General features: G+C 45.7%; 1 protein-coding gene across 1 annotated transcript; it reads right to left on the bottom strand.

Moving 5' to 3' along the window:
* Nucleotides 1–1235: 1235 nt before the first annotated feature.
* On the bottom strand, nucleotides 1236–4828 carry rrad (Ras-related associated with diabetes). The gene is made up of 5 exons (XM_018752419.2): nucleotides 4654–4828; nucleotides 3764–4165; nucleotides 3146–3219; nucleotides 2826–3030; nucleotides 1236–2347 (listed from the first exon to the last, which is right to left on the bottom strand). The coding sequence occupies exons 2-5, from the start codon at nucleotides 4152–4154 to the stop codon at nucleotides 2070–2072; spliced, it is 948 nt and encodes a 315-aa protein (XP_018607935.2). The 5' UTR covers nucleotides 4155–4165; nucleotides 4654–4828; the 3' UTR covers nucleotides 1236–2069.
* Nucleotides 4829–14690: the final 9862 nt, after the last annotated feature.

The raw sequence follows: 14690 nt of genomic DNA, 5'->3' as shown, positions 1-14690 counted from the left end.
ACACTAAGATACTTGCAATTTACCCATATATCCGGCAGGGTAATTTTTACTGGATTAGTTCAGGGTAAGTACCTTGATCACCTTGTTCCTCACAACAAATGTGGGTCCTTCACACTGAAGGGTATCTGCTGTAACCTCTGCACAACCCACTGCTGTAGAACACAACCGCTTACGCCTGGAGGCTTCAAACCTGCAATTTGACTGTTAACCGCCAAACCTGCCAGTTGTGGCACGGAGAGAAGATGGTGAGAGGAAATACATTTTCATTTTTGCTCCAGTTACACAGTCTGTTCTGATCCGTCTAAATTATTTCTCTGAACAGCCATTCAGACCCTGGGTCTGGACCACTCTCCTCTTGTAGAGGATCAGAGGAACATTTTTCACAAACTCTCATGTACCTTCATTATGACTTTTGAACTGTCCAACATTATAAGACATTAACTGGGAAAAATGACACTTTAGTGTCGTTGTGTTTCTTTCAGTTTTCCGGAAATCCTCATGTTTTCAACTAATACAACCAAGGGGACGTGGATTCTCAGCTGCGCAGTGCAGTTAACATTTCACACGAGGACATGTCCCCCTGGAAAGCCAGCAGATTCCGACTGAGGGGGACAGCATCAGGAAGCAAAAATGTACATTACCTTAAAAACATTTTACACTCCTCAGAAGAGACAAAAAAAGAATCTAGAAAAGCAGTGAAGACTCCACTCACAGATGTCAAAATTTATTTTAACGCTTAAAGACAGTTTCATGTGAAAGAGGCTCCTGAGTTTTACAGCTGTAAATAATTGGAGAAGGTATTAAGATAGGCATTAATAAAGTTGGCATCCATCAAAAATTGCTCAGGCTTTGACTAATTAAATCTACAAGAGATGTAGAGCAGGAAAGGAAACCAGATGGACTTCAGACAGTAATATTTTTTTCCACTGAAAGTCAGATCTTGGGAAAGGAGCATTCGCCACCTGTCGTTTTTGTATTATATATATTTACTTAATTGTTTAAGCACATTCTTTGAGCTTACCCCATGCAGTAACCCGGCGGTGTGCTCCCTGGATTCTGAAGAGATGATTCTGAGACCAGGAGAGCTGCGTGTGTTTGGATGCTTTACTGCCAATTAATGTTTAACTCTGCGAAAGTGACCCATCAACATTCACCTGCCCTCAGCTCTCCATCCTATCCCCCATGAATATTCAGAGCGATGCACGCAGTGGAGCATGGATCAGGCAACACATGGGTCAGTTTCATCGTTTTATTAAAAAATATCTGTAAACATAACAAAATTAATAACTCAGTATCTTTAACAGAAGTGCAAAACAACCCTGGTAAAACAATGTAAAATTCACAACACAAATATTACTTATTGCTTCAGTTTCATTCATCAACACCTGGAGCTTGAACATCAGAACAATAAAACCGGGTATTTGTCCCACTTTAACCCTTTACTTCCCAACCTGCCCGCCCGCCCGCTCCTGCCTCTGTAGCTCAGTCAAGGTACGAACCTGCGTACGGTTTCAAGTAAAGACAGTTTCAAAACGGGTTAATGGTGAAATTAAACATACTGGTTGCCACAGCAATCCTTTTCTCTGGCTGTAACCAAAGTTTCCCCTCAAAAAAAAAAAGAATCCACATCCCACTACTACTATTCCCATCAGCACTGTATACAGTTGCTTTTCATTGCAACTTTTATGCCTCCCCCACTTACAGAAAAATTAATATTATTGTAATATTAATTACAGCTACTACTTCCAAAGGGGAGGTACACCTGCAGGAAGCTCAGCTCCTTCTCAGGGTTAGCGCTTCTCAAATACCTGCCTATATACATGAGTAGGACTCAGCCGTACTTAAGGCAAAGTAAATTACTATAAAAATCTGAAAGCTTCATGCAGATGTATCACCGTCAGACCATGTTCTCTATTGAGTTACTCCTTCTCCAGTCCTTGTTTTCTCTTCTAGTGTAAAAAATGCACATGTATGTATGTACAGCTACATTAGTCCTCAGTTCAGTGTTGGAAACACAAGCCTGTGTCACACAGCTTTCGGTCTCAGGGGCAAAGCGGACAGTTTGGGTCTCAAAGGACGGAGAGGTCGTGGCAGGACTTCGACTTCTGACGGAAGGCCATCTTCTTGTTCTTCCTGGCCACCATGCGACCCAGGAAGCGCTTGGCCTTCTTGCCGATGCTCTCGCGCCGCTTGCTGTTGGCGAGCCGCCGGGCGTTCTGCTCCTTGCTGTCCTTGCGCAGGCGGATCTGTCGCACAATGCCTTCGAACAGGTCCTGGACGTTATGGTGCAGCGAGGCGGACGTCTCGATGAACTTGCAGTCGAACACCACAGCGCACGCTCTGCCTTCTGCATGGGGTTCGGGGAGGGAGGGGGTGGTGAGGGCAAAAGTCAGTGATGCAGGTTCTTTAAGAGCTTGGTGATGATCTTCCCGGACAGCGCTTGCCAAACCTATATACATTCTGATTCCCTAGAGATCAAAGCCTTGTACTATTTTTCATCATCATCATCATCATCATCATCATCATCATCATCATCATCATATTTTTTGACAAGGCCACTTACAGTGTTGAGTTTGTATGCCAAGCTGTTTAATAAGATTTATCCATTTATACAGCAGGGTATTTTTTACTATATAATTTCAGAGTAAGTACCTTAAAGGTACTGCAGCAGGAGGTGGGATTTGAACCCTGGCCCTCTTGACTGCAAGGCTTTGTCTTAATCCCTATGCTGTTTCTAACAATTTCCTGGGGGAAAAACCCAGAACAGTGCCAGTGCAACTGAATGTTGCCCTGAAAACCTGGTCCATGCTGTCTCAGGTGCTTACCCTCGACGGAGACCTCCCTGGACCGCACAAGGTCGCTCTTGTTCCCCACCAGGATGATGGGAATGTTCTCGGATTGTCGCGCTCTGCGCAGCTGGATACGCAGTTCGGACGCTTTTTCGAAACTGGCCTTGTCCGTCACGGAGTAGACGATGATGTAGGCGTCACCCATGCGCATGCACTGCTCCTTCAGCCACTGGCTATTGTCCTGTGGGTCCAAGGCACAGAGCGTTAACCATCACCACCCTGTTTGCCTTTTTTATTTTACTATAGTGACATTGTCGTCATTCACTGCACACCTAAGGCAGATTGAAAGCTCTCACCTGCTCCCAGATGTCATACAGGAGAATGGAAGCCTCCTCCTCGTCCACAATCACCGATCTGTCATAGGTGTTGCCTGCGAAGAAAAGAGAGTTCAGTATATGTGGACCCCCCAGTGAGTGCTCCCTGTACCATGGTACCCCAGATAAAGGTCCAGTATTTGTAAAGAGCCTTTTTCACCCTTGTGAAGAGCCATTCATTATCTGTGTAACCTTTGATTTCTTGTCCTAGTATTTTGTATCTCGGCTGCTGCATAAACTGCTATGAGACCTGGGATATGAGAGGTGCTCAAATGGCAACAGGAATTCAGAAGCCTGTATGTTGCACGTTCCATGATTAGTGGGGAATGTGAATTTATCAATACACAAAGGTACACATTAACTGCATGCTCAAAAAGCAATACAATACAAATACATAATATATGATAATATAGCCGCTTGCGCTTCTGTTTCAAATGGTGATTTTTACCTTGTGAACGCACTTTACACAACGACCACTCTCATTCGTCTAATATTTAAGATTAACAGAGAACGCAAGTCTCAGTTCTTATTACAATAACGATGAATTTCTCAGCAATGCCAGCATCGATCGCTCCTTCATTCAGCCCGGCTCAGTCTTACCTGCCTCCTCGCTGTCGTGCGCGTCCTCCACGCCGCCGAAGATGCGCGCGAGGCTCGACTTGCCCACGCCGTGCTCGCCCAGCAGCACCACCTTGTGCACGTGCCCCTCTGCGTCGCTGCCCGAGGAGATCACCGAGTCCGAGGAGTCGGACACGCATCCGTCGCGCGGCTCATCCTCCCCTGCTTCGCCCCGTCTGCCGGGGCCGTATGAGATGCAGCGCGTGAGGCCGGTCAGCTCCCCGGGGCGCGACCCGGGCGTCGCGCGCTGCAGCTCGCGCTCGTCCACCGGCATGCTCCTCCTGTGCAGGTGCTGCAGGTGCGCGGGGAAGGGAGTGCTGCCGCGTCTCCTGTCCATGCTGCTGCGCAGCTTGTCGTCTTTGTTCAGGGTCATGGCTCCTGTGTCTGAGGGGAAAAGCGGACGCGTGTTACTACAAACGCCTTACTGTCAACTTGAGTGTTAATTGGAGCGCCGCGCCGCGCTCCACCTCACTTATTCACTTACTTAAGTTACAGCTATTCTAGCTGACGCTTTTCTCTAAGCCTTAGACTAAGGTGCCGACAATTATTTTAGCTATTTACAACTGGTTGCTCTCACTGGGGCAATTTAGGGTAAGTAGCAGTCGGTATTACACTTGCGATTCGAGCCTCCAACCCCTGGCTGGGTCCAAAGGCAGCGCCTCTAACTACCGCGCTACCAGCGGAATAACTTTATTCCCCGCTGATCATATATATTACAGCAGCAGAAACACTCCTCCATTCATCCAGTCAGTATTCAAACTGGCATAACTGTACGTTCGGACGCGAAACAGTACTTTTACTAAAGAGGCACGTGCAGAAATGCCATTCAAAGCTGACATACGGTACGAGTTACTTCCCACGAGGAAACCTACATTAGCCGATCCTCTTCTTCTGGTGTTATATCCTTAGGGCGGTCCTGTTCTGGGTGCACCGCAGTTAATTCTCCGCTTTTACTTTTTTTCTCTTTTTTCCCCTGTGCTTCTCTCGCTCTGTCCGCCCTTCTCCCAGTGTCTCCCTTTACTCCCGGTGCGTGGCCGCAGCTCTCTTTTAAGTCCGCTCTCACTTGATGACGTCACGTGGAGGCAGCGCCGCCTCGCAGGATCACTCCTCTCTTTATGGTTATTAACATCACATTGCCCGGGGCGGGCAGATATGATTCATAAACCGGCGCGTGCGGGCACAGGAATGGGGGGGCTGGGGGGTTTCTCCCCTCCCGCGCAGCTCCCACGGGAATGACGTAATGTACCCCGGTGCACGGTCAGAATGAGGCGCGCTCGGCGAGCAAGCACACAGGTGCATCACCGCGCTCCATATAAGCGATTACACACCGACCACTGCGCTGCAAGGTTATCGTGTAATCGGAGATGAGCGAAGATGAACGAGTCAGTATGATCAGAGTAACCAGTTGTGTATCTATAGTCGCTGTGTATTAGTAATGAGTCAATATCATCAACTCAACTGTCACAATTTGTCACTTCAGCCTTTAGTTCTGAAAGTTATCATTTATTTGTAAAGGATTTTTCACGGGCTATTAAATACATTTCCGTTTGTATGAAACGTGACTGTCAAAACGTAGTTGCTAGTTGTACCTTATGTTACAACTGTCACAACTGATAGATCCCATACGATAATTCCTACACATATAAAATACCAGTAAAACGGGGTAGACAGTGGGGACGCAGAACGCAACACCGCCATCTGGTGGTTATAATAGTAGCTACAATTACCGCTTTTACTAATTACTGTAAAATACACACACACACACACACACACACACACACACACACACACACACACACACATTTTCTGAACCGCATTAAAGTAACTTGGGATGAAGAAAAGAGAGGAAATAGAAAACGTCGAGTCGCACTAATTAAATCCACAATTTGTGACATTAGTAGACAAAGGACGAACTGATTCTCACTGAAGGCAGACAATGTAAAAATGTGAAACTCTTCAATGGTTACAATTTATATTTATCTCATCTTTCTTATCTAGTCCGTTGTTATTTGTTAACGTTACCTAATTCTTCAGTTATTTTAATGAATTTGTTTTACCATAGTTAAGCAATTTTTAGTATGTTGTATATACACTAGAGAAGTTCGGAAAACTGAAGGAAATAGGAGGAGGCTATGACTAGCAGGTCTCATTGCTGTAGGAAACACATGATATGTATTGCACTGTAAAAGATATGAACCTGGACAACCCACCAAATTTTCCTATTTATGGAAGGGGCTGCATTTGCTGAGGAATTCTTTTTCCTTCTGTTATATTTGATTATTTAGGGAGTACTTAGAGCACACTGTGCTCTCTCTGGTTTAGTGGGTGAGAATTACAACTGCTGTTTAGTATACAGTGCCTTAAAAATAAGTAAACATAACAGACAATATTTTTAAAATAAAAGTATAAAAATTCAGGTTTTTTTAATTCAAGTCTAGAAAGTATCCACAGGGTCACAGTGTAGTATAGCAAGATATTGTATGGTCAAAAGTAAGGAACCGATGAACTAACTAATGAAAATGTACATATGTCTGCTTTTGCCTAACCCAACATCTTCCCCTCCAGTTGGTATGAAATGCAAAAGATGAGGTCATTAAAAGATATACACTTTTAAAAAGTGAAAGTGTACAATATTTTATCAAGGAGTAAAGCAGTTCATTGTAAGCAGTTATATTATCTGCTCTGTTCATGTGTAAGTAGAAATAGACAGCAATTTTACTGAAAGAAAATAGACCTTTTCATTATTTCTGCCATCCACACATGGGACTGTTTATTTCCTGAAGATATTTTACTCATCATAATTACTCACATTGCAGACAGCTTCTTTTAAAATGTTAACTAATTGTCCAAGAACAGTTTTACCCTCCCAGTTGTACAATCTGAAATTATTTCAGTATTTTTTTGTTATCCACATAAGAAATTTGTGTTTGTGCGAGGCCTCCGCATGCTGTTCTCAACAAAGTAAAGAGAGACACTGGAAAAAACTTATCCCCTCTGAATGTGGCTCTGCAGAGCTTCCAGGGAAATTACCCTGATTGTTCATATTTACTCTGATTTCCCCTACCGAGTCCACTTGATTGTGGGCTGAAGTTCTTTGCCTTTTCTAGGTTTAGCCACACTCAAAATAATCTGGCAATTCAAATCACACCATTAATTCTGTTACTTAAGTAAAAATCTCTGGCTGTGTGTTACACCATATTTGCTCTCTAGCACATGCAGCGCAGAGGAGTTTGTTTTTGTTTCGCTGCTAATGGGCCACTGTGTCAGATATGGTTAGTTTTTTATTTTGACGTGAGTCATCGTCCCTGCTGTCGGTTCACTCTGTTCCTCTGCTGTGTCTGAAGATCGAGGGGCCACATTTTTGCCTGCAACTTTCCCACGACTGTGTGGGTGAGACAACATCTGTGGTACAGTTAGCTTCAGCTGTGGCAAACATCCCAGAGTCATGACCACATGGTCACAGGTTTTATCTCCACAGACTTAGTGTAGCATAACTGAGAGTTATGTAATTTCTTTGATTTTCAAAAAATAAGCTTTCAACAATCAGGCTAGAATGAGAAATCTCACCTGTAATTTGGATGTAAAGAACCGGTTCTTATGAATCTATTATTGAGGAAAAAAATCTATAAACACAGGATGGCCCTATGGAATTAAACGTAATTAGAAATAGTACATTGTGTAGTAACATAAAGCTGCCTTTAAATGGCTGAAAAGATAATAGATAAATAATCTACTTCAGAAAAACATTGCAATGCAAGATGGAGAAACGGTATCTGTCTTCTAAAATTAATGAGTACAGGCTGTGGAAGCAGTTTTTTGGCTCCAGTGGAGTTATTATGGGAAATAACCTTGGTTTTTGATTAGTTATAAATGTGAAAAAGACATTATAAGTAATTATATAGACTTTTTTAGTGATGGTCCTTGTAGATACATTTAATGGGGGATTGGTTAGTTTCCAACATGATGCAATTTTCAAAATATGTAAAGGCTTTAATAAGAACATGCTTTTTCCTCAAACATCTAAAGAATTGCCCTGACCGTCAGCAGAGCTATTTTTGCTGGCCGTCCTGACTGTTCTTGCTCTGCAATTGGTCCACACAGCTGTTGTCTGTAGACATCCCCAGATGCACACAGAAGGTATGGCTTGGAATCTGAGCATCTCAGCATCTACAGCACAAAGAGATTACATCTGGACACTTCCATTTTTTAATTTCTGGTATATTTTTGACCAGTATAATTGCGTGGTTTCTTTTTTTGCATGTTCTCATGCACTGGATGTATCACACAACTGCTTTCTCATAATTTCTGGCATTGTGCTCTCAGATTTTGCCTCAAGGATACATTATTTTTCTGTCTATTTCTGTGAGTTCAACAATTAAAAATGATTCTCCACACTGAAGTATTGACACACCAATATTTTACTCATAGTTTTGGCTACACTGTTTAGGATTTTTCCAGTAACAATTTAAAAACAGAGTAGACTGACATGTAAGAAAATCAAGCTGCATTGCACTTATTGCTAGGAATAAAGAAAAATGTGTACGGAGAGCCTGGTTAAGCTGGCATGTCCAAGCGGTTGGAGCCAATTGCAAATTTTATTAGAAGATTCAGGGATATGGTTGTGTGAGTAGGGGTGCGATCAGTGCCATGATCAAGGTCGGGGCCATCCATCCGTCCATCGTCCATCCCTCTTGTCCTAATAGGGTCACGGTGGTAGCAGGGAGAGCAGAGAGGCCCAGCCGTCCCTGTCCCCTGCAACTTCCTCCAGCTCAGCCTGGGGGATCCCCAGCCATTCCCAGGCCAACTGTGAGATATAATCTCTCCAGTGGGTCCTGGGCTGACCTTGGGGCCTTGTCCCAGTTGGCCATGCCCGGTATACCTCCAAAGGGAGGCACCCAGGGGGCATCCTTAACAGATGCCCGAACCACCTCAACTGGCTTCTCTCAATGTGGAGGAGTAGTGGCTCTACTCTGAGTTCCTCCCGGATGTCTGAACTCCTCACCCTGTCAAGGAGAGTGAGTCCCAACACCCTGCGGAGAAAACTCACTTCGGCTGCTTGTAGCCGCAATCTTATTCTTTCGGTCATTACCCAAAGTTCATGACAATAGGTGAGGGTAGGGATGTAGATCAACCGGTAAATGGAGAGCTTCGCCTTATGGCTCAACTCCCCTTTCACCACTACAGTCCGGTACAGCGACCGCATTACTGTTGCCGCTGCTCTCAGTCTGCGGCCGATCTCACGCTCCCTTCTCCCCTCACTCGTGAACAAGACCCCAAGATACTTGAACTCCTCCACCTGGGGCAAATTCTCTCCCCTTACCTGGAAGGGGCATGCCATCCTTTTCCGTGAGAGAACCATGGACTCAGACTTTGAGGTGCTGATCCTCATCCCAACTGCTTCACATGCGGTTGCAAACCGTTCCAGTGCGTGTTGGAGGCAACCCTGTGACGATGCCAAAAGGACAATATCATCTGCAAAGAGCAGAAGCGTCACCTTCCGACTCCCACACAGAATGCCCTCCTGGCCTCGACTGCGCCATGATATCCTGTCCATGAAAACTGCAAGCAAGAGTGGAGACAAGGCACAACCTTGGAGAAGTCCAACACCCACATTAAACAGGCTTGACTTAATGCCGAGTATGCGGACATAGCTTTCGCTCCGTATGTGCTAAGCAGGCTGTGAAGGCTGGCTAGATACGCAGGTCCTGGAGGAAACGGGGTCCTCGGATCGAGAGCATTATTTCCCTGTGTGCTGGTGTTCAAATAAATGTTCAAAATGAACGCTGCCTCTCCATCCTCCTTTGCCCCATCCAAACCCATGGCACTGTGCGCCACAATACTGTAGTGAAAATACATTCTTTAAAAATTTTACTTTTCCACATTTTATTTTATTTCAAGCTACATTAAAATTCGAACTAATTTGGAAAACATTGTCTCCTCAACCTACTATTCGCTCTGAACTGTTGTAACCAATTTGTCGTACTGTCTCGGTCCAGACAACACCCCCAATAGATCATGCAAGCACATCTGCACAGAATCAAGGAGAGGTATAAAGGCAGCACTGCTACCCACTCCTGTTGCGAAATCTCCTAAAGACAAATGCCTTAGATTCATCTGCTCTTGCTCCATTGGCTTCGACCCTCGCTCTGCCCCTCAGCCTGGTTTTTGGATTTGTTCTATGTGAAATATGTATGACCTCGGCTCCAACCTTAACCTCAGCGTTGACCTCCGACCTATCCTTGGAACATTGTCTTTTGACTTATCTCTGCAAAACTTAACTTGTAAATAAATCCATGTACTTCTTTATTATTGATTGTTTAAATATTCTTTAACTTCTTTATAAATTGTATAAATAGTTAATCTGGAAGGGGGTGCGGTGGCGCAGTGGGTTGGACCACAGTCCTGCTCTCCAGTGGGTCTGGGGTTCGAATCCCGCTTGGGGTGCCTTGCGGCGGACTGGCGTCCCGTCCTGGGTGTGTCCCCTCCCCCTCCGGCCTTACGCCCTGTGTTGCCGGGTAGGCTCCGGTTCCCCCGTGACCCTGTATGGGACAAGCGGTTCTGAAAATGTGTGTGTGTGTGTGTGAGTTAATCTGGAAGTGGTCATAAGATGTCTTATCTTAAGATTTTACGAAACATAACCTGAGAATATTGAATGGACATCAACAATGAGATTTTTTAATTGACTCTGGGTTGTACCTTGCAAACACATTGAGCATAAATCAGACAAAGGTGTAGCATAATAACAGACAAATGCTCTATTGCCAACCATGAACAATATGTGAATGTGAAAATTTACACACTAAAGAAAAAAAATAAATGCCACAGGAGTGCTAACTGTGGCTTCAGAGACGGTACAGGTGAGGATATCAAAACCGCCACTGCCACAGATGATGCTGGAGAAGTCCTTATTCAAAAAATTCAGCACCTCCAAAAGAAGCCTCTAGCATTTTAATAGGGGAGTCATGGCAACTAGGTGTTTGCTAACGGCAGCTCGGCATTTCTTAATGATAACTATGGGGATTAGCACTGGCAGGTGAGGCTCAGTGTCAGTGTCAGTTGCCTTACTTAGGGCTACAACAGCAGAAGTGGCTAATGAGACAGACCCCCCAAAGAGACACACATACACCTTCTGGAACCTGCTGTTTTTGTCACCTTTGTATTCCACGCTGCAGCTATAAATTGTGATGCAGAACTTCTTCAGCTCATTCTCCTCTATTTTATTTTGTGCTGTGTTTCTACATCGGACTGTATTTGATAAGATAAGCCCTGCAAACTGCAGAAATGGGTGGAGAAACTTAACAGTTTGTCAGTTTTGCACAAGAACTGTTAAACACGACTAACCAAAACAGACTGATTCAAACTTTTCCCCAGAAACTTGATTTAAAACAAGATTTTATACAATGGATACATTTGGGATTCTGCACTTTGCATTAACTATTTTATGGGTTCAGGTATGAATTTTCATTATTTTATCTTACTGGTGCCATAAAGACTAAATAGACAATTTTGCACACTATTGTATTGTATACCTTTTTGTGTTTTTTTCACATTTTTCCTAATAAATCAATGGATTTACTGATAAACCTTGTTGGTTGGTTATGTTTTCCTTAATCAGAGCTAATGTTACATACTGATTACATGTGTATTTTGAGAGCAAAAAGAATTCATTTAAAACTTGCATATTTGTTCACTTGCTTTTACAGAAAACTCATTTTAATTTATTGGCCATTCAAGGTATACCACTTTGGAAAAAGTGAAGAGGATTCACCAGGTCAACCTTGCTTCTCCTCAGACACCACAACAGGTAGCTCCTTGAATTTTAAGGGTTAATTTCCTTTTTCTCACCTTTCTCTCCTCCGACACATAACATATATGAAAACAGCATTTTTTTGTCCATCCATCCATCCATCTTCCTCCGCTTTTATCCGGGGCCGGGTCGCGGGGGCAGCAGTCCGAGCAGAGTCCTCCAGACTTCCCTCTCCCCGCACACCTCCTCCAGTTCCTCTGGGGGAACCCCAAGGCGTTCCCAGGCCAGCCGGGAGACATAGTCTCTCCAACGTGTCCTGGGTCTGCCCCGAGGCCTCCTCCCAGTGGGACAAGCCCGGAGCACCTCCCCAGGGAGGCGTCCAGGAGGCATCCGGAACAGATGCCCGAGCCACCTCAACTGGCTCCTCTCGATGCGGAGGAGCAGCGGCTCTACTCCGAGCTCCTCCCGGGTGACTGAGCTCCTCACCCTATCCCTAAGGGTGCGCCCAGCCACTCTGCGGAGGAAACTCATTTCTGCCGCTTGTATCCGCGATCTCATTCTTTCGGTCATGATCCAGAGTTCATGACCATAGGTGAGGGTAGGAACGTAGATCGACCGGTAAATTGAGAGCTTCACCTTACGACTCAGCTCCCTCTTCACCACACCAGACCGGTACAATGACCGCATTACTGCGGATGCCACACCGATCCGTCTGTCAACCTGCCGCTCCATTTTTCCCTCACTCATGAACAAGACTCCGAGATACTTAAACTCCTCCACTTGAGGGAGCAACTCCCCCCTAACCCGGAGGAGGCAATCCACCTTTTTCCGACTGAGAACCATGGCCTCGGATTTGGAGGTGCTGATTCTCATCCCCGCCGCTTCGCACTCGGCTGCAAACCTCCCCAGTGCACGCTGCAAGTCTTGACTTGATGAAGCCAACAGGACCACATCGTCCGCAAAAAGCAGAGACGAGATCTCACGGCCACCAAAACAGACACCCTCCGTTCCCTGACTGCGCCTAGAAATTCTGTCCATAAAGATAATGAACAGAATTGGTGACAAAGGGCGGCAATCCCCGAACACGGTGGTGGATACCGGAAGTAAGGGATGCCGTCAAGCTGAAGAAGGAGTTCTATCGGGCCTGGCTGGCTCATGGGACTCCTGAAGCAGCTGACAGGTACCGACGGGTCAAACGGAGCGCGGCTCTGGCAGTCGCCGCGGCAAAAACTCGGGCTTGGGAGGAGTTCGGTGAGGCCATGGAGGAAGACTTTCGGTCGGCCTCAAAGAGATTCTGGCAAACCGTCCGGCGACTCAGAGGGGGGAAGCGGTGTTCCACGAACACTGTTTACAGTGGAAGTGGTGCGCTGCTGACCTCAGCTGAGGATGTTCTCGGGCGGTGGAAGGAGTACTTTGAGGATCTCCTCAATCCCTCCGACACGCCTTCCGTAGAGGAAGCTGAGGCTGGGGACTCGGAGGGGGACTCGTCCATTACCCTGGCTGAAGTTGCTGAGGTAGTCAAAAAACTCCTCGGTGGCAAGGCTCCGGGGGTGGATGAGATCCGCCCCGAGTTTCTCAAGTCTCTGGATGTTGTGGGGCTGTCTTGGCTGACACGCCTCTGCAGCATCGCGTGGAGTTCGGGAACGGTGCCTCTGGACTGGCAGACTGGGGTGGTGGTCCCTCTTTTTAAGAAGGGGGACCGGAGATTGTGTTCCAACTACAGGGGGATCACACTCCTTAGCCTCCCTGGGAAAGTCTATGCCAGGGTACTGGAAAGGAGAATCCGACCGATAGTCGAACCTCGGATTCAGAAGGAGCAATGCGGTTTTCGCCCTGGCCGTGGAACACTGGACCAGCTCTATACCCTCACTAGGGTGCTGGAGGGTTCGTGGGAGTTTGCCCAACCAGTCCATATGTGTTTTGTGGACCTGGAGAAGGCATTCGACCGTGTCCCCCGTGGCATCCTGTGGGGGGTATTTCGGGATTATGGGGTTCGGGGCTCGTTGCTACGGGCTGTTCGTTCCCTGTATGACCGGAGTAGGAGCTTGGTTCGCATTGCCGGCAGTAAGTCAGACCTGTTCCCGGTGCATGTTGGACTCCGCCAGCATTTTTTTGTGTGGGCAGAAAATGTCACTACACATAACAATTACAAATTAAGCTACATTTATCACCATTTTACCCATTAGTTGATCCTCCCTGCCTAACATCACAAAAATACACCGAAAAATGACCACACATGGTTTGTTTTGGGGGGGGCGTGGTGGCACAGTGGCGCAGTGGGTTGGACTGGGTCCTGCTCTCCGGTGGGTCTAGGGTTTGAGTCCTGCTTGGGGTGCCTTGCAATGGACTGGCGTCCTGTTCTGGGTGTGTCCCCTCCCCCTCCAGCCTTACGCCCTAAACAAAATGGTGTGGGTGTGTGTGTGTGTGTGTGTGTGTGTGTGTGTGTGTGTGTGTGTGTGTGTGGGGGGGGTTTGTTTCAAGATTTCTAATTTTGTACATTGCAATCAGCTGCAACCTCCTGATTTTGCTCCTTGCTGCTGGATTCAGTAGCAAATTGTCATCCTCAAAATAACAATGAATCAGCATAACGTGTGAAGTGAAAGCATGGCAGAGGTAGGCCAGCTAACCTGGGAAATACAAATTCAAAAGTAGTTGTTGTCAGTGGTGAAGCTCTGCTCATGGTGAAGATGAAGGTCACTGGAGAAAATCTCCATTCTCACACCCTGGAGGAAGCAAGAATTATGGACAGTATGTGTTGCAAAGCCAACAGTGTTTGTGGCCCTTTCCTTTCTGTCGTATAGTCACATACCGTACATAAGAAATGTCTTGGAGGTAGTTTGAAATGAATGACACCATCTGAACTATAAACTAACCTTTTCAGCAGAATAATTACATTTTTTTAAATTAAACTCAAGTTTAACTTTTTAGGAGTACCATTATGCTGTTCTTGCATGTGTCACTGGAAAGCAGTCCTTGTACATACATCCCTTTAAGTGAGCATAAAACACATCAAGCTGATGCTTTTCTACAAAACACTTTACAATGTTAAGGTTACAATTACTTACCTATTTGTACAGCTGGGTAATTTCACAGGAGTAATTTACAGTAAATACCTTGCTCAAGGGTACTACAGCCAGAGGTGGGGCTGAAACCCACAATCTT

This window comes from Scleropages formosus, chromosome 11 (assembly GCF_900964775.1).
Source record: "Scleropages formosus chromosome 11, fSclFor1.1, whole genome shotgun sequence".
Taxonomy (NCBI): Eukaryota; Metazoa; Chordata; class Actinopteri; order Osteoglossiformes; family Osteoglossidae; genus Scleropages; species Scleropages formosus.
Note: the sequence above shows the minus strand (reverse complement) of the source record. Positions and strands in the feature narration are given on the sequence as shown.